Source organism: Hydractinia symbiolongicarpus, chromosome 8 (genome assembly GCF_029227915.1).
Source record: "Hydractinia symbiolongicarpus strain clone_291-10 chromosome 8, HSymV2.1, whole genome shotgun sequence".
Taxonomy (NCBI): domain Eukaryota; kingdom Metazoa; phylum Cnidaria; class Hydrozoa; order Anthoathecata; family Hydractiniidae; genus Hydractinia; species Hydractinia symbiolongicarpus.
The window spans coordinates 11,883,671-11,910,051 of NC_079882.1; the positions used below are offsets into that span (position 1 = coordinate 11,883,671).

At 34.6% G+C, this 26,381-nt stretch overlaps 4 protein-coding genes across 4 annotated transcripts; 2 read left to right on the forward strand and 2 right to left on the reverse strand.

Annotated features, from left to right (window-relative positions):
• Positions 1 to 3,561: 3,561 nt before the first annotated feature.
• Positions 3,562 to 7,874, forward strand: LOC130655703 (uncharacterized). Its single transcript, XM_057458484.1, has 5 exons — positions 3,562 to 6,075; positions 6,149 to 6,310; positions 6,483 to 6,668; positions 6,865 to 7,000; positions 7,102 to 7,874. The coding sequence occupies exons 1-5, from the start codon at positions 4,186 to 4,188 to the stop codon at positions 7,395 to 7,397; spliced, it is 2,670 nt and encodes an 889-aa protein (XP_057314467.1). The 5' UTR covers positions 3,562 to 4,185; the 3' UTR covers positions 7,398 to 7,874.
• Positions 7,875 to 8,516: 642 nt separating this feature from the next.
• Positions 8,517 to 10,661, reverse strand: LOC130655704 (uncharacterized). The gene is made up of 3 exons (XM_057458485.1): positions 10,080 to 10,661; positions 9,781 to 9,879; positions 8,517 to 9,671 (listed from the first exon to the last, which is right to left on the reverse strand). The coding sequence occupies exons 1-3, from the start codon at positions 10,399 to 10,401 to the stop codon at positions 8,611 to 8,613; spliced, it is 1,482 nt and encodes a 493-aa protein (XP_057314468.1). The 5' UTR covers positions 10,402 to 10,661; the 3' UTR covers positions 8,517 to 8,610.
• Positions 10,662 to 15,901: 5,240 nt separating this feature from the next.
• LOC130654432 (acid ceramidase-like) lies at positions 15,902 to 21,423 on the reverse strand. Its single transcript, XM_057457009.1, has 16 exons — positions 21,265 to 21,423; positions 21,119 to 21,162; positions 19,283 to 19,367; positions 19,118 to 19,189; positions 18,890 to 18,968; positions 18,640 to 18,714; positions 18,512 to 18,557; positions 18,351 to 18,423; positions 18,177 to 18,248; positions 17,934 to 17,988; positions 17,610 to 17,691; positions 17,102 to 17,233; positions 16,824 to 16,914; positions 16,711 to 16,743; positions 16,574 to 16,630; positions 15,902 to 16,293 (listed from the first exon to the last, which is right to left on the reverse strand). Exons 1-16 carry the CDS (start codon positions 21,325 to 21,327, stop codon positions 16,204 to 16,206), a joined length of 1,149 nt encoding a protein of 382 aa, XP_057312992.1. The 5' UTR covers positions 21,328 to 21,423; the 3' UTR covers positions 15,902 to 16,203.
• A 482-nt stretch (positions 21,424 to 21,905) lies between these two features.
• LOC130653725 (probable serine/threonine-protein kinase DDB_G0281745) lies at positions 21,906 to 26,381 on the forward strand. The gene is made up of 5 exons (XM_057456238.1): positions 21,906 to 22,581; positions 22,667 to 22,848; positions 25,305 to 25,339; positions 25,423 to 25,655; positions 26,054 to 26,381. Exons 1-5 carry the CDS (start codon positions 22,385 to 22,387, stop codon positions 26,379 to 26,381), a joined length of 975 nt encoding a protein of 324 aa, XP_057312221.1. The 5' UTR covers positions 21,906 to 22,384.

The following is a 26,381-nucleotide window of genomic DNA, read 5'->3' on the forward strand; positions in this document are numbered from 1 at the left end:
AACGCCGTTTTCCCCAGTTCAATTTAACTGAAAAGTTAGAATATTTTTTGAAACTATTTGTATGAAGCTTAACTGCTGTAAACCCCTGCGCTTCTTAACAGGCTACTACACTCTACTACAAGCTACTACACTCTACTACAACCTACTACACTCTACTACAAGCTACTACGCTCTACTACAGGCTACTACACTCTACTACAGAGAAATACGCTATACTAAAGAGAAATACGCTCTATTACAGAGAAATACGCTCTACTACACTCTACTACAAGCTACTACACTCTACTACAAGCTACTACACGCTACTACACTCTACTACAAGCTACTACAGGCTACTACACTCTACTACAGAGAAATACGCTTTACTACAGAGAAATACATTCTACTACATTCTACTACAGAGAAATACGCTCTACTACGCTCTACTACACGCTACTACACTCTACTACAGAGAAATACGCATTACTACAGAGAAATACATTCTACTACGCGCTACTACACGCTACTACACTCTACTACAAGCTACTACAGGCTACTACACTCTACTACAGAGAAATACGCTTTACTACAGAGAAATACATTCTACTACGCTCTACTACACGCTACTACACTCTACTACAAGCTACTACAGGCTACTACACTCTACTACAGAGAAATACGCTTTACTACAGAGAAATACATTCTACTACGCTCTACTACACGCTACTACGCTCTACTACACACTACTACACTCTACTACAGAGAAATACGCTTTACTACATAGAAATACATTCTACTACGCTCTACTACACGCTACTACACTCTACTACAAGCTACTACAGGCTACTACACTCTACTACAGAGAAATACGCTTTACTACAGAGAAATACATTCTACTACGCTCTACTACACGCTACTACACTCTACTACAAGCTACTACAGGCTTACTACACTCTACTACAGAGAAATACGCTTTACTACAGAGAAATACATTCTACTACGCTCTACTACACGCTACTACACTCTACTACAAGCTACTACAGGCTACTACACTCTACTACAGAGAAATACGCTTTACTACAGAGAAATACATTCTACTACGCTCTACTACACGCTACTACACTCTACTACAAGCTACTACAGGCTACTACACTCTACTACAGAGAAATACGCTTTACTACAGAGAAATACATTCTACTACACGCTACTACACTCTACTACAAGCTACTACAGGCTACTACACTCTACTACAGAGAAATACGCTTTACTACAGAGAAATACATTCTACTACGCTCTACTACACGCTACTACGCTCTACTACACGCTACTACACTCTACTACAGAGAAATACGCTTTACTACAGAGAAATACATTCTACTACGCTCTACTACGCGCTACTACACTCTACTACAGGCTACTACAGGCTACTACACTCTACTAGAGAGAAATACGCTTTACTACAGAGAAATACATTCTACTACGCTCTACTACACGCTACTACGCTCTACTACACGCTACTACGCTCTACTACACGCTACTACACTCTACTACAGAGAAATACGCTTTACTACAGAGAAATACATTCTACTACGCTCTACTACACGCTACTACACTCTACTGCAGGCTACTACACGCTACTACACTCTACTACAAGCTACTACATGCTACTACACTCTACTACAGAGAAATACGCTTTACTACAGAGAAATACATTCTACTACGCTCTACTACACGCTACTACACTCTACTACAAGCTACTACAGGCTACTACACTCTACTACAGAGAAATACGCTTTACTACAGAGAAATACATTCTACTACGCTCTACTACACGCTACTACGCTCTACTACACACTACTACACTCTACTACAGAGAAATACGCTTTACTACATAGAAATACATTCTACTACGCTCTACTACACGCTACTACACTCTACTACAAGCTACTACAGGCTACTACACTCTACTACAGAGAAATACGCTTTACTACAGAGAAATACATTCTACTACGCTCTACTACACGCTACTACACTCTACTACAAGCTACTACAGGCTTACTACACTCTACTACAGAGAAATACGCTTTACTACAGAGAAATACATTCTACTACGCTCTACTACACGCTACTACACTCTACTACAAGCTACTACAGGCTACTACACTCTACTACAGAGAAATACGCTTTACTACAGAGAAATACATTCTACTACGCTCTACTACACGCTACTACACTCTACTACAAGCTACTACAGGCTACTACACTCTACTACAGAGAAATACGCTTTACTACAGAGAAATACATTCTACTACACGCTACTACACTCTACTACAAGCTACTACAGGCTACTACACTCTACTACAGAGAAATACGCTTTACTACAGAGAAATACATTCTACTACGCTCTACTACACGCTACTACGCTCTACTACACGCTACTACACTCTACTACAGAGAAATACGCTTTACTACAGAGAAATACATTCTACTACGCTCTACTACGCGCTACTACACTCTACTACAGGCTACTACAGGCTACTACACTCTACTAGAGAGAAATACGCTTTACTACAGAGAAATACATTCTACTACGCTCTACTACACGCTACTACGCTCTACTACACGCTACTACGCTCTACTACACGCTACTACACTCTACTACAGAGAAATACGCTTTACTACAGAGAAATACATTCTACTACGCTCTACTACACGCTACTACACTCTACTGCAGGCTACTACACGCTACTACACTCTACTACAAGCTACTACATGCTACTACACTCTACTACAGAGAAATACGCTTTACTACAGAGAAATACATTCTACTACGCTCTACTACACGCTACTACACTCTACTACAAGCTACTACATGCTACTACACTCTACTACAGAGAAATACGCTTTACTACAGAGAAATACATTCTACTACGCTCTACTACACGCTACTACACTCTACTACAAGCTACTACAGGCTACTACACTCTACTACAGAGAAATACGCTTTACTACAGAGAAATACATTCTACTACGCTCTACTACACGCTACTACGCTCTACTACACGCTACTACACTCTACTACAGAGAAATACGCTTTACTACAGAGAAATACATTCTACTACGCTCTACTACACGCTACTACACTCCACTACAGGCTACTACAGGCTACTACACTCTACTACAGATAAATACGCTTTACTACAGAGAAATACATTCTACAACGCTCTACTACACGCTACTACACTCTACTACAGAGAAATACGCTTTACTACAGAGAAATACGCTCTACTACAGAGAAATACGCTCTACTACAGAGAAATACGCTCTACTACACTCTACTACAAGCTACTACACTCTACTACAAGCTACTACAGGCTACTACACTCTACTACAGAGAAATACGCTTTACTACAGAGAAATACATTCTACTACGCTCTACTACAGGCTACTACACTTGTGCTTTATGGAGAATAGCACATCATTATCTCCACAAGACTTGGGAGCGTACATAGGTCTAACACATGTTGAATACTATATCTCCTTTATATTCAGGAAGTAATACGTGGACGACTTACCGGAAAACATGTAGTTTAGTTAAACTACAAGATTCAATGAGGGTGAAGTTTGTTTTTCCACTTCCATAAGGACGCGGAAGGAGTAAAGTGCCTTCAAAGTGCGAAAAGCTGCCTTGGGAGATCGTAAAGTTTTACAACTTATAAACTATTTCGTATGTCCCCTCCTGGGAAAATGTTAGTTAAAGGGTTGATTAACGTTTTTGTGCAGGTCTCGTCAGGAGGGGTTATTTATAAAATTGTTTTTTTTACTCTCGAAGTAGACGAATTCTCGGTAGGGTGTCGCAGCACGTCGCAGCACTCGGTGATGTTTTCCATTGTCATGGAACAAAAGAAAATAATTATTAGTTCTAATTATGTATATTTAGGTAAAAGTTTTAAGCAACTTTTTTTCTTTTTTCCCCAGTGGGAGTAGATTTTCTGTTTATGTATATATATTCTTTCTTTCTCTCACACCAGCTGTATGTTTTGAATATATATTGAATTGAGTTTATAATTGTTTTTTTATTAGGTGTTACATAACCAGCTGGCAAGTGGTTCACATTTTTTTTTAATTCCCTTGACACCTTTGTGGGTTTTTTATGAAGTTTTTTTGAAAAATAAAGTATTCATATTTGAATTTTGCTGTGTCAACATGTCTGCTTCACATTCAGAGTATATTCAAAAGCTATGTAGATTGTGTGGGAAGAAAATTGTGAAAAGTAAACATTACGTTAATTTTAAATCTTGTGATATTTACAGTGAAGTGTTTCAATCTATATATGGAATAAATTGTGAACAAGAAGATCCTTGTGTATTTCCTAAATTTACTTGTAATGGATGTAGAAGAAAATTAGATGAGATGAAAACGTCAAAAAAAATAATTGGTACTGCTGCATCATTTTACCCTCATGTGGATGAAAATTGTGTGTGCATGAATTATGCTGTAAACAGAAAAGACAGCTTAAAAATACTGGAATTAGATGTGAGTATGAAGAAAGTTGGTTTTAGTATATGTGATAAATCGGATAACTATAAACGTGTCTATACCCTTTGTCAAAATGAAAAAGAATTAAACCATTTGCTTACAATACGTATAGACAACAGCAATGGTTGGGATTTCTCCATATATGGGAAACCTATGGAGAAAGAAACAATACAACTAACAAAAACTCTGCCATGTGTTTTGAAAAATGATGATATTTCAACTTTCTCGTCATTCTGGAAGTCAGTCAGTGTTTGCACGGGGTTACAAGGTTATGAAGATGTAATCAAGTCGAGATGTAATTTCGAACAGCCATTCATGAATCAGAGTGGAACATTTCCAGTAGCTTTTGTTGAAGACGATAAAATGGTCAGATTTGATGAAGACAATTTTAAAACAATACGCCATACCAACTGTCATTTTTTAGCTGAAAAACCTTCATCTGTATGTAGTATGTGCAATTCTTTTAAACCAACAGTTAAAAAAGTTAGAAGTAGACGGAAAAGTGATGATTCTGTGCTTGATTCCTCACATACAAACATTCGATATCTTTCCAGAGAAGAACTAGAGGAAAGATATCGCAATACTCAGGGAGAAAAACAGAGAGCAATAAAGAAAGTTGCCCAATTATCATCTTGGGTAAGAAAAATTACTGAGAAAGAATGCATCCATGTTGATGATGAGCAACACGAATTTATAAAAAATATTGTTTGCAATGAGGAAACATGTCCTGAAATACCCGAAGGCAGTCCCCAGTGGTTGTTATGGGAGCAACAAAAAGAAATGGCTTCCAAAAGTTCACCTAATGGCATGAGATGGCACCCACTAATTATTAGGTGGTGCCTCAGTTTATACCACCATTCACCAGCAGCATATAAACATTTGCGAAATCCGAATTTGAATTTTTTAAAACTCCCACATATTGACACACTTAAAAAATACATAAACTTCACTGATCCAATGTGTGGATTCAATCCAGATGTCATTGAAAGATTAATAGTGGATAGTAAAATTGCAACTCTGGATGATCACCAAAAAAACGTTTCGCTTATTTATGATGAGATGAAAATAAAAGCTGACTTGGTGTTCAGACAGTCAACTGGACAATTGGTTGGTTTCACTGATATGGGGGATATTAACGATGAGTTAGTTGAATTTCAAAAACGTGCTGAGGGATCATCAGAGAATGATCGTCACTTTGCTTCCTATGTGATAGTGTTTATGGTTCGAGGAATTGTTTCATCTCTGGTGTATCCTTTTGGATATTTCGCATCATTGGGATTTACCTCTGATCAGCTCTATCCATGTGTATGGGAGGCGACATATGTATTGGAGGCAATTGGTTTTTATGTTCGAGCATTTATTTCAGATGGTGCTTCTCCCAATAGGAAGTTTTACAAAATTATGGTGACACCTGATATTGGTAACACATATTGGACCAACAACTTATTATCATTGGACAGAAAGATCTTTTTTATATCCGATGTCCCTCATCTCATTAAAACAACGAGAAACTGTTTCGAGAACTCTCATGGAAACAATAATACACGCAATCTTTTTGTAAGTGTTTTTTGTTTGTTTGTTTCAATTTTAAAGTATATCTGTATACATATATCAATTTTCTATTTATTAGCTCGATCACATGGATATCAGCTGGAACCATCTTGTCAATGTTTATGAATGGGATCTGAATTTACATGGAGCAGCACCTGGATTAAGGAAACTTTATAAACTAAAAGAGGATCACATAAAGTTAACTCCAAGGTTGAGGATGCAAGTTAAGTTGGCTACCCAAGTGAGATATTTTTCTTTTCTTTTTTTATTATTTATTTGTCTGCTTGTTTGTATTAGTGTTTTCTGAGTGATAGTGGATTCACAGTTTGATTATTTTGTGGGAGTTGCAAATAATGATATACTTCTGATAATGTGTTTATCATTGCTCATGTAAATTATGATTTTGCATTTAGGTTTTGAGTAAAACAACTGCTGATGCACTTGAGGTTCAGGGGCTGCATTATACGAAAAGTACAATAAAGTTTGTGCGTATGTTTGACCAAGTTTTTGATTGCTTGAATGTATCTTCAATTAATCAAGATCGTGGCGGAAAAATAGCTCTTGCAGCATATAGAGATGTTAACGATTGGCGTTTTGAGGTTAGTAGTATCATTCGAAATACATTCAATTATTTTGTAACGGAATTCAGAAACACAACATTTTTCCCTCAAAAAGCTCAAGTTCATTTTGCATATTTGTAAACCAGTCCTAAAGAACTTGATCTCCATGTAAAAGGGTGTGCAAATATTTCCATTTTCATTTTTCATTTTTTTCACATCAACATGTAAAATTCAGTTTTTAGAGAAAGAATTCCTCGAACATTACCTGGGAAGGTGGGAAGAACAAGCCAATGACACACCTAATTTATCCCAAGATGAAAAAAATAAATTGTTATTGAGCAAACAGACGATAAATGGTTGGAAAATAACAGGTAAAAAATCTACATTTTTCTGCAATTGTGGTTCCAGGCAATGTTTCATGGACAAACGGTGTTGTTCTATAAATGTATATTTTTTTTATCTTTGTCCATAGTGAAATCATTCGTGGAACTGACCAAATTACTTCTCCAGAGTCCAAATGTCAAGATGATTTTGAGCGAGAAATTCTCACAAGATCCATTGGAGGAACATTTCGCTCGTCAAAGACGAAGTGGTGGTACATGTGACAACCCAACACTTTATCAATTTGGCCAACAAGAACTTTCTTTGCTTGTTATGAAATCTGAGTTGATCAGAGATCTACGTGGAAACACTCGACGTGGTAATCAAAATCAGATTCACCTAGACGTAAATGATATGAGGAAACTTCCACAGAAAAGAAAGAGATAGTTATTTATATATTGATACTTTTGGAAACATGATTGTTTGACTATTTTATTTATATTTTTTCTGAGTATGTCAGACATTTTTTCCATTACGCTTTTTCAACATAGAAGTTCTTTTGTTATTAGTGCCTTGTCTTTTGAGTCACATCTTTTGCAAATATTTTTAGTGGAGTACGATTTTGACTTTGATTTGAAACATTTTTTTGAAAACATCAAATCTTAGAAAATAATTGAGATTAAAAACATTTAGGATTGCTACTTTATTATTGCTATGTAATTTTTATTTATGTCATCGGGAAATTACAACTATTACGGAATTTCTTTTATCTTCATTTCGAATGGATCCGCCATACGTGAATAAATATTACAGTTTTGTTTTGCTTTTTTACATACTCACTTCGCGATATGTAGAACAACCCTGGGGACAAGTTTCATTATATTCCCAACAAGAATTCATGCGAAGGAGTGTCGAAATTAATATTCGCTATTCGGGACTATGTTGATTTAAAAAAAGAACGTGACAAAGGCCTCTTGGTGTAAGGGTGTATACAAACCACAATAAAACATACCCGATACCCGTGTGAGATGTAAAACTTGTTTGCAAAGAGAGTTCGATACCCGTGTGAGATATAAAACTTGTTTGCAAAAAATTTAATCAAATGGAATAATCAAAAAGTGAGTTGATTTCATCAGGCCACAGTCAGGCATAGAGCATCCGATGCGGCAATCCTAGGTCCGAGGTTGCGGTCAGCTTTAAGTAGCGATTCTCGCGTAAGAATATTTGCGTCGGTAATTATGCACGCGCAACTTATTTTTCAGGGTCCCTCCAGCTGATAAAAAGCATGTTGTTTCATACCATCTTGATTAGCCTATCCATCGACCATTTCTCCGCGTTTTTATGATCTATTAAATTTCTAGCAAAGCGCGCAGAGTTTTGATCTCGCAGCATTATTCAGTTTAACGCTTGCCAATGTGCATAACTGAACAAAGAAGTAGCACAAAAAAAAGAAATGAGAGTGAAGTTCACAAATCTTGGCAAAAATTTAGATTTAAAATAAACAGCTTCAGCGAGATTGAATCCTTACTCAATCCGAAAAAAACCCTTAAAATAGTACAAACATAATAAGGGTATGATTATTTTACTAAGAAACACAGTTATATACATGGAAAAGATATATAGAAATTAAAACAAGTTATAGGTAAAAATGTTATGACAATTAGTTAAGTTTTTTTCTCATTGCTGGTTCACCTTTTTTAGATAAGACTACAGTCAACTTCTCTTTTTTCTCCGATGCTAGAGAAGCAAGTTTGCGTCGAACTACTTGTATATATGCAGTGACATATGCTTTTGCTCTGATGTCACACCATTTTTTAATGATCTGAGCTTTGAGAATTTTCGATAACTTCTCATTTCCAAGATACCGTGAAAGTATGACCCAGGCTTGATCAATTAAAGAGTCCTTCATAAGTTCATTTTCGAAAAGTTCCCGTATATCTTCTCCTTTATATTTTTTCAACATGTTCAAATTTAAAACTTTTCTAATAACGTTTTCAATTCTTCTGCAAAAAATAAACATGTCATCATTGACTTTTATCAGGTATCCTCTGCTGACTTGGTCCACCCAAGATCTTGTATAATCCAGAAAACTATATACCTGCAGTTTATCATCACCTGAAACTTTCAATGAGTTCAGAAACTGCAATGCAGCCACAGCAACAACTTTGTTTTTCGAATCTGCTAATCTTTGGTATTTTTTACGTAGCGAGAAAATTATGTATCCTGAAACATAATACAGAACAGTTTGTTCCTCAGTTGTGAGTTTCAAGTCAAGACTTTTTTCGACATGTCGATTTTTGTTTTCATGAGCTACTAGTATTTTTATTAACTCCATAACAAATTTCTGCAACAACATAGAGAATTCTTGACTGTCAATGCAGTATCCTTTAGGTAATACATGTTTCCAATGTTGTCTGAATTTATCGTCTTGTGCAAGTTCATGCACTTTTCTCCAAAGAGATTCTTTTCCTGAACCAGTCAGTAGGTTAGATTTTTGCAATTCTTTAAATATGCGACACACTACATTTTCAGAAATAATGTCCAAAACATCACTCCCAGCATTCAAAATTGAGTTGGCTAATTCTTTGACACGATTTCCAGGTGTTTTGAATCCTTTCACAACAATGTTATTGATTGGGTCTTTTGAAATTTTAACCATAGCATCACGAACAAAATTCATTTTTTCTTGCTGCAGCTCATGATCGGTGATGGATAAAGATTCTAAAAGGGTGCAAAAAAAAAGGTTTATACCACCAGTTCACAATATTTTGCTCTATATATAGCAAAAAAAAATTCCTTATGTTCTCAGAGTTCATGAATGAATACTTACGATTCGATTTTGATTTAACTTGTTTTGTGGAAATTGTTGTAGTTGATTTATTTTTTGAGTCATCAAGAGTTTTTCTTGCCACTGTTGTTGTTTCTGGATCTATTATTGGAATACAGAGTTGACATCAGAACACAGTTGTGATAACAAAACAAGACAACAACAACAAAAAGCATATCAAATGATGATAATACAATAGCTTTTCTATGAAATCTACATGCAGAGTCAAAAAACAAAACATTATAGCTAGCTAGCTAATGGTGTTTTAAAGAAAACATGACTTTATTAAACTGAAGCATTACCTGTTGGCTTTTTACATATCAGAGTATGTTTCTTGTAGTAAGCTTCTTTAAAATACTGTTTTTTGCACTTGCTGCACACAAACTTCACATTTTTGGTACTGTTGTTATCAACCACCATGTCCACATCTTCTTCATCAACGAATACTATTTGAGGAATACCCAAATATCCAGCATCTACTTCATTTTCTTCTTCCAACAGATCTTCCACAAACGATACTTCCACCTCACAACTTTCGTAAACAGTAAAATCTGACAACATTTCTTCCGTCACAAAAAAGTCATCATCCAATTCTATTATATTTTTAACGTCTTCGCCTGCCATTTCGCTTCTTGCTTGTTTATGATATGTAAAAACGACAAATTTATCAACTAACAAGCATTTACCGCTGAGAGAAAAATAGCCGCGGGCTCATAATTTATGCAAATAGTAACAAAAGACAACGGCTAATTTATTAATTTAAGCGCGAGATTTCAAATTTTGATTGACAGAATTCGATGTAAGAACAATAGAGAAAAGTAAACATGAGACACGGATGATTTCAATAGAAATAAAAGAGTTCTCTCTCCTTCTTTTTAAACCTCCTTGGTTGTCGGTAGTGTTGCTGTTAAAATGGCCACTATATGCAGCAGTACAATAGTCCTATAGTAGTATCAACTGGTTTTTTGTAGAAGTAAAAAAAATATGTAGAATTAATTTTCCTTTTGCCGAGAACAGTACTGGCATAATGTTAAGATAACTTAAAAACCCTGAATAAGTTGAATTCAAGTTGGACAGACATGTTGTCATTCCCAGTTACACTTCTCCTGATGTTTTTGATGTCTCATCATGATGTGGAATTGCTCAGAGATAAGAATTTTGTTTTTTCATTTCGTTTTGTTTAACTTGAAGAGGTGGCACCATAAGTTTTCCTTCTACCAAAATTGGGACTCTTGTATTGATTTTATTATACTTATAACAAATCTTTAAAACAAATTCTCGTGGTCACAAAATGTAACCTTTCTTTCGTAACAAACAACAAACATTTTATCCAAAAACCTCTTATTCAGATATCACCCGTTAAATGAGCTTGGATTTTTTATATTTTTTCCCGATTACTAACAGTAAAAAAATACTGAAGTGAAATTCATTGTGTGACTAGAGCGTTGACATATTGTCTTATCAAAATAAAACCTGGACATACAGCAAAGTTGTGAGGAATACCTAAATGGTTAATAACTGTGTAAATTGTTTTATCAGATTTTTATTTGTCCTTTATATTATAAACAGACGTAATAAAGGTGACGTTTAAGCTAACATGCAATATAGTTGCATGCGAAAAAATGCGTCAAACTTCTCACTTGAAGTGTCTCTTCATTGAACAGTGAAATGAGATGACCATAAAATGTACATGCTACTTATTCTAATGTTTACAAAGACAAAAATAACGTTTTAAAATATTTCGTGGTTTTGTCGAAAATTAGATTGTAATAGGAGAAATATGTAGGAAGTGGAAGAAGAAAGATTCGCCCGACCTTTAATTTTTGCGCGAACATATTTGGGGAATGTCTTCGGCATCTTAATAGATTTAGAGTGTTTATTTAGGCAACAAACCCAAAAAATGTTTCTTTCCCAGCTAATAATATCGGTATATTTCCGCGCTACCAGAACATACAAAGTTGGTCACATACTTCACTTACTGGATAAAAATCATTGTCGCGATTACACTGTTGACAACAAGTGCCAAACTTCTTACCGAGTGTACTTCTCACACGTTGCTATTATTTTATCGAGTTAAATATCAAATCAAATTAATTTGCGAGTTGAAACATTGCGGTTCAAGCTGCCAAAAAGTGGGAGTGGTTTCACTTAAAGAATGACGTCAGAGATATTGAAGTCGCCATAGTTGCGTGTACAGTGTTTGAATGAAATGAAGCGTAAATAACGTCACTGGATGCCATCTTTTAATGTGAATGCCAGGAAGAAGACCAAAAGATACTTTCGGTGTCCGATCTGCTTAGGCAATTATGGTAAAGGCAAAATTTGTTTTAAAGTATGCTTTTTAATGCGTGCACTCTACAAGGGTGAATTTTTTTATTGGTAAATATATTTTAGGCAGCACGTTTAGCAAGCAAGCAAGCTGGATGTTTTGTGTTGTTTTAAACATCTTAACTTTGAAATGTAAAAAATGTCTCCAAATTGTAAAGGATATAATACAAAAAAAAGAAGAAAAATGCCAAAAAAGTTTTTGTTATCTCATAATAGTTTTTATCCCGAAAAAGTTTTTGTCTTGAAAAACATCTAGAGCTTTTTTTCTTCTCACAGAAATGAAAGAACATGCCGAGTCAAAATTTCAAAATGTGTATTTAAAATATACGTGACGTAAAGAAGAACACGACTGTCGCAAATTATTATTATAAAAAAAATATTCACATCTTAATCGACAAACTTTTGTGGCAAAAAGGCACTTGTTCATTGCGATAGCTAAGAAATTCAAAAAAAGCATTCTTGTCAAAAAAATCAAGCTTTAGAGGAAATCGCTCATGTAATTAGAAACCAGTAAGCAGTCAGGTTATAACCAACTATACTAGAATCAATACACAACCCGGACTTTGATTATGAAATTGTTTTGCTTCTTTTCCTATAACGTACGATAATTGTTTTAATCACTTACGAAAGAGCTTCATAGCCCAGCCTAACTGACTTTTTTTCTTCTATTTCTTCTTCTACAGCTCTCCCTTTGACTTGTAATTTGTTTATTTATTTCTTTTACTTTCCGCGGGCCCTGTACCGTAATCGCAGAAATGCCTATACAGGGTTCCCACTCCTTTTTCAAAACAAAATTTGAGAGGATTTGAAGACTTTTGAGGAGTTTTTTGTGATTTTTGAGAAGATTTTGTTAACAAGATTGAGGAGATTTGGGGAGAAAAACTTGCACTTGTAAAAATTAAGGAACACACAGACTGGCATCTCAATATTTTCTTACAAAAGTGAACTTATTTTTTTCTTTTTATATTTGTCGATAAAGCCCATGAAAAAATCCACTGAGGCCGGATAAAAATGAAAAATAAGCGTCATTTAAATTTTGATGACGTCAGCAAACCACCTACAAAAAAATTAGAACCTTGTTTTCACGTTGCCTCTATTGTGTAGAGCTTATAGTGCTGATCAAAAAAATGTATAGTATCATGTACTTTTGACAAACGGTTGCAAAGATATTATGGTTTGAAGGTTTTTTGATGACGTCTTCAAATTAGCTGACATTTTGAACAAATTACGGTTATTAATTTAGGGAATAGCCGGAGACCCGGCGTCGAAAGGCAAGGTAAAGCCACAAGTAACTGTGTTACCCGGCAGAGCGATTAATAAGAACCGTAACAATAATAATACACAGACTATGTGTGTGTGTGTAACAGGCAAAGTGGATGTGCTCATTTTCCTTTGATGTTCCCGAAGAATGCATGTCTAAATGTTAAATATTCTGACGTTACGGGCGAAGTCAATAACACTACTTTAACGTCAATATCCTATATTAAATCAATGAAGCCATTACAATGGGCTTAAAACTTTAAGGCCAAATAACTTGGAAACGAGGTGGTGACGTCAATGATTTTTCATTGCGTGGATAACTAGGGACCACCTAGGACCAATTTGGGTAATTTTTCTTTCCTTAAAGATTGTATCAACTTTCCTTGTCAAATTTCGTTTTGCATTTTCATTTGATAAAACGATGATGATGATGGCGAAAGGGATCATTCGTCGAAAACTAAACTTGAAATACAAACACAACATAAAAGAGGAATGATTGCAGGCCACAGCAACCAAAATTGTGGTGATTCAAATTAAATAATATAGAAAATAGCATAGGAATAGGAACCCAAGCTACTGTTTACCCAAGACCAAATACTTTCGAAAAAAAAAATGACAAAAACTGTGCTCTAATAACTTCTAAGCTATTCTGTCTAATTTTAAACAGGGTGGCCACATATTTAATACGTCGTAATGTTAGAAGATTGTAGTTAAATTTAGGTTTTTGGGGTCAAATGGTAATAAAAAACACTACAGAACGTATATTTTAAGATATTTTTTTTAAATTTTAGACGAAAATTATAAGTTACTAATAAACAAGCGTTTCCTTATTTCAATGTCAGAGAGACTGTTCAATTCGAATTGCAGATATAATGAAATATAATTCATCAGTCCTGTTGCAAAAAAATTATACATATCCTCAATTTTTTGTCACATTACGGAGTTTCATACCGCGCTAACGAAGCGCTTGAAGGGACAAATTTTTATACCCCCCGCAGAGCGTAAGGCATTTTCTAGGAAAAACATGCAGCACGCAGAGAATTACTCACTTTTTCCTTTGTATTTTCACTTTTTAAACTGGTGTGATATATTAATTTTACGATTATTTAAAAGAAGGGTACTCAGTACTGACATAAGAGTGTATATTATGAAAATTCAAGACCTAAACTTGGTTATTAATTGCTTTAAGCTGTGGGTACACTCATCACGAAAAGTTAGCAGTCAAAAGAGAAAGAAACCTTATTTTTAGTAGCTAGTTACATCACAGGTTTTTACTATTGTCATGCAAGACTTATATATAGCTAGCTAGCTACTAGCACAGCAAAAATACTGTAGCTCATTAAACAAATACCTATAATATTAAAAAGCAATTCCAAAAGCTCTTATTTTGTGTTTGCTAGAAACTTTATTTAACTAACCAGGGTTGGACTACCTACATTTTTCAGACATTAAATTAAAAATTGTGAAACCTGGCTGTCTCAATTTTTCTAAGCTAGGGATTCACACTGGGTCACTCATATATATCGCTTTTTGATTTTTTAGCCTTATTCGTACAGTAATCAGATAGCTATATAGGTGGGCACGTGTCTAGATGTTAAAAATAGGATCATAAAAACTCATTTTTAATATCACTCAACTTCAAGAAACATAAAACAGTGCAGTTTGAACACCAACTTAACCTCAAAAATTGCTACGCCTCAGTTTTGCATGAGAAAAATTCAAAGTTTCAACCGCTGTGAAAAATAAAATAATATATGTATTGTGGTTAAAATAACTCTGTCATAAAACAAAATGACAAAAATTTAATATTTGGATAAAAAATAATAGATGATACCATAAACAATTTAGGAGATTTTAGAAGCGTCTCCGTTTTTTTAGATTATTCAGGAAACTTTGGGTGCTGTGACCATCTTGTTGAAGTCAAACAATTCAATAAAAGCTATTTCTAGTACAGAAATTTCCTGTCCATAGTTGTTAAGCAACAGTGCAAAGCAGACGTACTTTTTTTAAACGCCCCCTTCAGAAGCCAATTTTTCAAAAGCGCCCAGGTGCAGTAAGTTATATGCAGTAAGTATATAGTCATGGGATCTTGATTTTTAGATTTTTGGGAAACACGTCCATGTTTTTTTAGAGAAAACACAGGAAACTCGGCTTGATTGGATTACTTGAAGTAGAAATTCTCGTATGCTCGTATACACATGTGGAAATATCGTAATAAAACAATTCATTTTGATAGTTTTGAACTAAAGCAATATACATTACATCTCCACAGCGCAAGGAGTAGCTAAAACCTGTAAATTTATTAAAACTGGATCGTTATCTGGAAGTATAATGGACTATAAATCAACACTGAAGAAAAAGTTTTTGACTTGTCAAGTTACTAATCCGCTAATTTGAATTTTGGCAGCAGTCTGTCAGTCTGTCGGAGCAGTTTCATCTTGTCAAAATATTAACACTTAAAAGGTGATGAACAAACAAGAAATATTATGGTAATGTGGAAAAACGTAAATCGAAGATAAAAACAAACAAACAAAAGTTTAGAGACAAATAAATTTGTTTGTATATTTCAATAAACTCAATTGTAGTAATCAAACAAAACGATAATTCGTATAAAATTTTAATTGACTTCTCGCTTGAAAAATACAAGTTAAATTAATAATTACAACGGAAATATTATGTGCGTGTATATATAAAATTTCAATAGATTCGTTTTAATTTTTTAATATTGCAATTGATAGTCCAATATTTAATTGTTTTTTTCTTTCATTTTAACTCAGCATCCAACATTTTTAGTATTCATAAAAGGTGATTCCCCGGGGCAGCTTACCAATCGCAATATTACCAAGGCCAACATGGGTCGGGACATCTTTGAAGGTAAGTATCCAAGGTTCCATCATTAACTTGCATCAGAGCGGTATATGTTGTCAGCTACAACAGAAGCAGTTTAAATAAAGGATTATGGTTTTTGGAGTACCTTATTGGTGAATTGGAAATACAGCATCCTTTATTATAAAAAATTAAAAGTTTGTAATATTATCGTCTAAACAGGCTGTACGTATTTTTGAGAGAATAGTGCTTTTCACCTCGGCCTTAGCATCCTTTACCCAATTAAATCTGACTTTATTATTGAATATTTCTCAAGACAGCAAATCTAGAACGCCATTTAATAAACTGTACATTTTCAATCCCTCCTTCTATTAACACTTACCTTATTCAAACTTGGTCTTGTGGACAAAACATTGAAGAGCCCTTTAAATCCCATACCCTGAAACAACAAACCACAATTTAAGTTGGTTATGTTAAGTAGAGCCAAAATAAGTTAAAATTATATTGTGCTGTAAGCACCTTTTGAGTCATTTCTTTCATGCATTTGTTGCCCTAAAAACAAAAAATAAGTTTATAATTTTTTTTTTCAAAAGATTGTATTGTAAGAAATTTGCTTGCAAAACTAGTTCTACCGGTGTTCGTCTGTCATCAATGAAAAAAGGAGCCTTCCAGTGATCGTAATTTGTTTCCAATAGAAACCACATTCCCTTTGATGTATCCATTCTAAACAACACCAAACACAAAAGGGAAAATGATGATGAAGTGAAAATTATGTGATAAACACAAAAAAAACTGAATTTTTATGCAATATATATCCCATGAGATGTAAAGAGGAAGCCGTTCTTGGAAAAAACACTTTTGACATTGCTGCATCAAACTCTAAATACAACTGCAACTAAATTTAACATACTCCCATAGATCGACAGTTTTTTCTCTTGATCTTGTAATAACACATGCTTCTCCTGATTGGTTGCCACCCAAAATAAAATAAGCAGGCGCCAGCATTGTGGTGTTTGATAACATCAGTTTAGCTTCACTGTAACTAAATATTACAAGAAAGTAATTTAATGGTCTGACACAAAAATATTTAAAACAAATTGGTGTTGAAGGGATTTGGGTTCAAATCTATGTTTGTCTATTAAACTTTACCTAAGATATCTATCGAACTTTTAGGGTATTGCTTAAGGCCAGTTAATGGAGCGATAATACTTAGTATTTTCTGTAATGTTTATTTAGGATTTGTAAGATAACAATGTTACTGCCAATCTTCCAGCCAATTTTATATTTACCATATTGTGAAGATAAATTCCAAAAAACTTTGATACATTTTAATATTTGTGTACACAGTTTGTTTTTAAGTCAACAAATAAAATGCACGCTTAGTCTCTTCACTTGTGCACAGCATATAAAGTACTAACCTAACTGCAGTATCCATGACATCACGAGTAAGAAAGCCCATCCATTTACCCTTTGAGATTCCAAGCACCCATTCTATTATACCTAAGTGCACATATAAACAATTTTAAGACTAAAATTCCCTAGAAAACCACTCCAGAGTTTTTTCTAGTATAAAGAACTTAAAGGGCTGGATTCACACTTTTTGTGCGTTTCTAGTATTTAAATTAAGAAGGCAATGTACATCTTTCCCTAATTTATTAATTTACTTGACATATTCGATGACTTAATCCAAAAGACAAATATCGAGGATAAATCCATTCTAAAATAAAATAATAATTCCATACCTATGTAGCCTCCATCCAATGAAAATCGTTCATTCATGGTAAGTGTGAACATGTGCTGCATGAAAAAGATATAGAGTTTAACCTTTCAAAATGACAATTTTAGGTCATAGCTTGCATATACTATTGATCCCCCCATCATCAAGTAAAAAGTTAGGGCTAAATGTAAAAAAACATTTATATGTGCAAGAATTTAGGAAAAAAATGGCTCAACAAAATGTATGGAAAAAAGTAAACATTTCTTACAGGTTTGATTGCAGTCAGAATTCCTATATAACCAACAAAATGTACTGCCTGGTACATCGTTTTTCCACTCCTCTGAAAAAATAAGGAGAAGAAAGCTTCAGAGCATAATAACTAGGACATATTTATTAACAAATTTATTAATTTATTCATGAAATAATTAACTTTTCGACGCACTTGGTAATCAACAATAACCATCAACTTTCTCAACTTTTCTGAGACTAGCCAAGTGTTATTTTTATCATCCCATCTAAAAGAAAAATGTAAGTTTATATAAAAAAATGTATAATTGTATGTTAAAAGAAGATACAAAGAAATATTAAAGAAATAAAAAATACCCTAGCAGTAATCCAAAATCCAAATTCCTTGCATGATATAATCTTCCTTCAAAATAAAAATTATTAAATGTCATTAAAATTATTAAAAAGTATTATTTACTGCAAACAAAACAAAATAATTTTGATACCTGCATCGTCCTGGCCAACAATAGATGTACAAGCAGTGAATATTTCATAAAAAATATTGTATAGCACTGCTTCCCCTGTTAAAAAAAACAAATAAATTACTTGCTTGTATAAAGTCTTAAGGAGCTGAAATGACAAGAACTTGATGTATGAATGTTGGAACTCAGGCACCTTGTGGATTGAGCTAAACTACAAGATCAACAATAATTTAACACTCCTTTTCAAGAAAACACTTAAAAATATTAAACTGACCCAAAGGAAGTCCTGAGGCCTTTGCTATTCCTTTAATCTCCCCAGAGTATGGACTTGGCAACCTGTCAATAATCATCGCCTAAGGAAAAAAATTTAAATACACAATTATTAGTTCAAAAAATGAACGTTAAAAAGCCATGTGACATGCCTGACCAAGAAGTTCTTTGCAACAATTTTTTTTAACATACAGCAAACAAATCTGACGCCATTTAAATTATTTACACTTACTAAAGCAGCATCTACAACGGTAATGACTTTCGACGGGATAAGCTCCTTAATAACTGCAATAAGTTCAGTCAACTAAATTCAAGGACAAAAAATATTTAGCCTGGTTTTTCTGAAAAAATGAGAAATAAATTAACTTTAAGTCTATGTGCAAAATAAATTATATACTTGTTCTTTTTTTGGTGTTATTATGTGTTCCCATCGTTCTTCTGGCGGCAAATCCATGTTTAAAACAACAGTCTCTAGCTTACTACTACAAAAATAAAAGAAATATTGGATCTTTCTGGAGCTACAAAGTTCTTACATGGCATAATTAAGAAATAAAATAACATCTTATATAATAATACGGAGTGTATGTGACGGTCATGCCGGATATGGTCATTTTCCTTTGGTGTGGCCAAATTTTTCTTTGAAGTCGCCGAAAAAAGTATGTGTCAAATGTTAAATTTTATGACGTTATGGAGCAACGGGAATAACACTACTTTAACGTTAATATCCTATATTAAATTAATGAAGCCATTACAGTGCACTTAAAACTTTGAGGCCTAGGGACCACCTAGGACCAATTTGGGTAATTTTACCAAACCTGGGTCCTCAAATGGACGGGTTGATGATGGCATCAAAAATCATTTAAACCACCATTATCTCCGTAACCGTTTGTCAAAAGTACATGATCCTATACATTTTCTTGATCAGCGGTTCAAGACCTATACATTAAAGGCAACAGGTATACAAATTTCTAAAAAATAATTTTGTGTGCTTTTGTGGGTCTTTGCTGACATCAGCAAAATTTCTAAATCCCTATATATCATTAACCATGCATCAAAATCACACAATCACATAATTCTCTTCATGAATGTGTCGAGCTCTACACAATAGAGGCAACGGATAAACTGAATTTTGTCAATTTGTTTTTGCATATCCACTGCTGACATTGGCAAAAGGTCTAAAATAACCCATTTTTACATTGTCCTCCTGCCTAATTGGTTTTCTCCACAGGCCTTATCGACTAGTCTATATAATAATACGAAAGTTTTGTCTGTCTGTGACCGCCAAAGTGGATATCTTCATTTTCCTTTGATGCCACCAAAAAATGTCTGATTTGTAAATCTTTCTGATGTTATCGCGGGACTTCAATACATTTAGACTGACGTCAATGTGTTTAATAAGATTGGTGAAGCCATTGCACTGCACTTTAACTTTGAGGCCAAATAACTAAAAAACAGGGTGGTGAAGTCAGTCATTTTTCACTGTGTGGGTAACTAGGGACAACCTGGGGGACCAAATTGGGTAAGTTTTGGGTTGATGACGTCATCAAAAACCCTTCAAACCTCAATATATATTCAACTGTCCGTCAAAAGTACATGATCCTATACATTTTCTTTATCTGCGTTTTACCAATTATACAATAGAGACAATGGGTACACAAACTTCTAAAAAAAGATTTCTGACAAAAGGGAAGAAAAAGAGGTCTGACAATAGCAAAATGTTTAAACCCCTAAATTTTCTTAACCATTCGTGAAAAGCACATAATCATATACATTTTCTTGAATTTTTTTCGTATATGGACGGGTCATTACTGTCACCATCAAGATTCAAGGATGGTTCTTTCCATTGTTATCCTGCCTAAGTGGATTTTCTATGGGCTTTATCAACTAGTCTCCTATAATTTTCTTTAACAAAATCTATATGTAGCTACTGAACTGTAGCTACATAGCCAGACTGTATCCGTATGTCTGCATCATGAAACAATTCACACCACAATAAACATCAGTGAATTTTGACAAGTTTAAAGTGTGTACCTTTTACAGACAGGTTAGTTTGTTTGCATTTTCAGTGTGTTGTTTTTAAAGGTAGGCTGACATACGTTGTTGGGTCCAACAAATATATCACCATGTAAATAACACCTATCCCCTTTTCCACTGGACTGCTGTTAACATAATAAGAAGGTATGGCAAACTATAGCTAGCTAGTTTAATTCTTTATTGCTGTTATAAATCTTACCTAGCATCAGGAGGATATGCATCTTTTCTGCAAGGCTCGTCAATCTATATTCAAAAAATAGCTTTTTTAGTCGCTAATTGGAAAAAGTAAATAGCATAAGCATAAACAAAACAAAACATTAAGAGATACGTATATAATCATCTTACTTTTGCACTGACAGTTAATGCAAAGATTAACACAAGACATACACCAGCAGCTAAATACTTCATCCTGCCTGCCTGCTATAAAATGACAGAGGGGCAGTGTAGTGGTGTTGCTTCACAACAATGGCTACCATTTTATCATGTTTTGATCATGTGAGTCAAGATTGTTTACATTCCCAAAATAACAAGGGGCGTTCAAGGGCGGATCTTTTTGGGTTATGTACTTTGTTTATAGGAAACAAACAAACTTTATGATTCTTAAAATTCTGCATTTTAAGCTCACATTTGAGTAGTACCTGTAAAAATGATAGGATTACGGAATTTGTTGAGAGCAGGTGACACATATTTACAAACCAAATTTAATTTTTAAAATCAAATTGGTCAAAATATGTTGAGACAAGACATTATTAGATTCACACATTTTGAACTTGTCAATGTTCAGGAGTGGACTTAGGATCTTAAGTTATTTGGTTGGGTTCAATTTTTTAAAATGTGCTAATTGTTTCTCTGACGTCAGCATGGCCATTTTTCATGATTTTGAAGTCTTCGTAACGGTCCCCGACGTGGTTACGGTAAGCTATTGTGCTAGAAATGTTTCTAGCAACTTTTCAACGCTGTATGTATGCCTGGCCTATATGCGTGTACAAAAGCGACTTGGCAGGCTGCCGGCTGCAGAGCATTGACTGTTACACATTTTGTCCATATTTGAAAAATAAAATCGGTCTTCGTGTCAAAATCAGCCTTCGTGTCAAAATTCCCCGCCCCTCCATCGACGTGCGTTCACATTCGCGTCGTCAATCCTTGAAGGGTGAAAAAATAGCAAAATAAAAATTAAAACAATGTTAAGATATCTTGCCGGGATGTTTATATCATTATCATTGTTCTCAATATTTCATTTATGCAGGGCCCTCAAAAGAACATATTGTTTGTGCTTAGCTAAATGTTCCTTCGTTGAAGATATTCCGCACAAAAGCCTTATTCATAACAAATTTAAACTGAATTCGAGTGTACAAAACAGTTTCTATGACATTTCCCACGATCATTGCTACCGGTGTGTAGATGACGTTAAATTAATGACGAATTAACGACGTTAGATCATTGACGTGATCCTTTACATCAAAAGATGTCGTCAACGCTCAATTTCGTTGAATCGGAAAACAATGAGAAAGTTATTCAATATCTTAAGACACAAAAGCTTATAACAACGCCTAATCTTCATGCTACTGACTCACGAAAGAGGCAAGCTATACATATCGCTGCGAAAAGAGGAAACCCAAAGCTGGTTTACCAACTTATGAAATTTGGGGCAAGCGTAGACACGTAAGTTGTTTTTGTTAACCAATAAGACCATGCTAACCTTCACACATCCTAATGTTTAATTGATGTCTACATTCTTTTTTTCAAGGACATGTTCAGAAGGCAATACTGCTCTGCATTATGCATGCATGTCTGCATCAGTATGTGCAGTTATCATCCTGCTTTCAGCTGGAAGTGATTTGCATGCCATAAACAAACATGGTGAATCTCCACTAGAAGTGATTCCTGAGAAGCACCAAATCAAAATAGGATCTTTAATAAGACAAGCAGGTAACGCTTTAAGTTTAAGAAATCCCACTCTTCAATTCAAAGACTCACACTCGCTTTTCGTTTAACGTTTTTTGGCTAACCACGGTTGACTTTTGGAAGTTGATTTCTATCTAAAGTTTTTGCGTTCTTCATGAACCTTTTTGCGTATGCTTGTACAATTTTGCCTCAGGTCTTTTTCGGCCAATTGGCATTGCAAGATCCAGGCAGCGTGCACAAAACATTCTTTGTCAGAATCGAACTGCTTCCAACGCTTTTCCTACAAATGAAGTAAAGATATTTTTCACGTCTTTTATGGTGTTTAGAACTGTTCCTCTGATCATGATTTTGTTTTAGCAACTTTGACCCTCAGTCCTGTTGCTTTTATGCCAGTTTAATAACTTCTGTTTGAATTCAACAACAACCACATCTGCGTAAAGCATTTCACAAACTCAAGAAAAAAACGAGGACTATAATAAATAACGGTGGACTCGGGACTAAACCCTAATGAACACCCACTTTTACGTCAACAGGAACAGAGTAGGATTCATTCACTCTTATCCTGCTTGCTGTGCTTGTGTACATAACCTGAACCAGTTTTACGATCCATTCTTCTAGACTGCATCTTAGCGATTGCTTCTGCAACTGCCTCTGAGACAATGAGTGAAAGCATTCTATGCACTGGTTAAGCACTAAAATTTCAGATCTTCTCCGTTCCAAGAGAATTCTTCATTCAGAACCCTATCGTAATGTTCTTTTTACACCTAAATCGTATGTAACCGTATATTTGTCCTAAATCGTCACCAATGACGTTTTTATTAACCTAACGTATTTGTTTTGCAATGTGAGGCTGGTTGCTATGTTGGCAAAAGTATTTTCTTCAGCAGCTCTCTTTGCTAGATACACAACATATCGTGCTTTAGGATAAGTCGGTACAAGAAACTTTTTTTATGCGCATGAGCCTAAAAATGTTGCGCCTGTAGTAGCCATCACAGAAAACAAAAACAAAAATTTATAAACAACTTTGTCGACGCGAAGATGTATCTGGAACCGTGATAAAAGGCTCCTGGCGAAAAATACAGCATCTAAAACTTGGCTGACATTAAATATCATCCTCTGACAGGTCAGGTAATAGACTAAAACAATTATGCTGCCACTATACGGCAAGAGTTTAATATGAAAAAAGGCAAACGCCCTACTATTTTTGAGTCTTTTTACATAAAGAATTACATGCTGTAAGTAAACATTTTTAAATTGTCATATGGGTGATTTTATTTGGTTATTTAAAAAGATGTTGCAAAAATGTATTTCAACAATCTGCAGAGAGTGGCGGCACAATGAAACATTTTAAAAAATTGTTCCCTGCAACAAAATAAAACGCTGTATGTTGTAACAACAATTTTTGGTGGAGGGATTTCTTGTTTTACCACAAGACTTTTCAGTCGATTCGAGTGCAACACATATATGTAGAAGTGTTCTAAAAATCATCTTTTTACATTTGCATCTTTCAATTTCCATGTTCGTAATTTAGGGGTACCTTGGTTTGTGTCCTGGCAGCTTATAGTTGGATTGTGGCAACAAGTAGTTTGTGTTGTGGTGCGCGCTGTTTTGGGAATTACTTTGAAATCTCTCACCATCTTAAGATGTGCTTTAAAGGAATAAAGTCAATCTGGGTAATGCAAGGGCTTTATTGATATGTTATGAGGTGACTGCCTCGCTTCGCAAAGAAGGTATTGCCAAAGGTTGTTAGCAAAGTCCAGTAATCTTTCACTATCTATGTTTCTCTCAAAACCCAGGGATTCTTTACCTACATGATCATTCCAGTCAACACAGTGAAATACGAATTCATTATCATGAAACTTAGCGAAAATTGGTTGCATATTGTCATAGAATTTGTTTTTTGTATTTTCGTTCAGTCCAGAAATTGTCAGAAGACATTATTCTATCTAACATACGTTTCACATTAAAAACCTTTTCAACTTGCCATTCAGACAGCAGAATACCAACGCCACCATATAACCTTGTACATTTCCGACCCAAAAGAACTTATATTTCTAGTTTTTTCTATTAATATATCTGGAAGAAGAACCTTCCAACGCACCTCTTGTACACAACAAATAACAATACTTCTCCTACTTACGGTTTCAACTATTTCATTTGTTCTGCCTGTCATTGTACCGAAATTTTATGTCGCTATTTTCTTCCGTGGGCTTATTGCTGGATGCCATTTCTGTCGCCAACCTGTTCCCACCACCAGGATTGGTAATTTTACTGAGACTGCTCACTGCTTGTTTTTGGACAGGGTGGCAGACACTTGCCCTGGCGCAAGAATCCCCGTTTGCCTCTAGGATGTGGGGTTGGCGGGAAGAAGCTGTGTTTTTCGCTAAGCATTTATGCCTTTCAAAACACGCTTTCACCCACCTTGACCGGCTACCTCATTCTTAAATGACATTTGATTTGAAGTGCATTTTTATGTTTAGAACAAGCAAGAAAAGCTATAATCACAAAGAAGAAGGTAAGTAATAATATCAAGGTCAAAAGAAGCTTACACTAGCAGCTCGGAATATAAAAAGTGTCGTACATGTTCTTCCATTTTAGGGCGTGATCGATAATAACAGAAAGTTTAAACTTTCTCTTACAAAAAATGATAATTGCCCATATCCTTTACAAGTGGTGGAAGAAGATTTAAAAGTGGATTTCGATGAAGTGTTAGCAAAAGGGCCAAATATTTGTGTTTGTAAAGGCTCGTTCAACTCAATGCCAACTATGGTAAAGTTCGTTACAAATCTTGAAGCCGAATATTTACTTCTTCGCGAAATCACGGTATTAAGGTAAAAAACATAAAAGTTTTTATTTTCTTGAAACTTTGCTTAACTTTGAAATTGTGGGGTGTGTGTGAAAAATGAAACAGACACACTTTCATTAGAAAGTTAGACGTTATACACGAATGTCATGGTCTACCTATTTTCAGATAACACAAGTTGCAACATTTTTTAACCGAAAATGACAAGTACTTACTAGTATAGAAATAGGGTTTGCGACGAATTTTTTTATTCCAGCAAAATATGAACCAGTAAAATAAAAATTTAAATATTCCCTTTATCGAGTTAAAACTTAGTATTTTGATTTGGAAGAGTACTCTTAGAGAAATAAAAAATGATTGAGGATTTGTATATCATGAAGGGAATCTCTGCTATTGTTTGGTAATGCTTTAAGCTAATAATTTTAGACAATTACAACATCCTAATATTCTTTTGGCTCTTGGGATTGGTAAAAATCAAACGGAAACTGAAAGCTGCAAAATTATATTCGATGCGACTAACACATTTGGTTTCTTACATCGTGTTATACTCCAAACTGGTTTAGAACTAAAGTCTGCAGATGTACTTAACATTGGAAGAGATATTTCAAGTGCTCTGGTTTATCTGCATTCAAAAGAATTGATTCATTGTTCAGTAGCATCCTTCAGTGTTACGTTAACTAGAAGGTTAAAGGCTAAGGTAAACTGGGGAATATTTACATGTGACTATCTAAGTCAATATATGTTATTTTTTTAA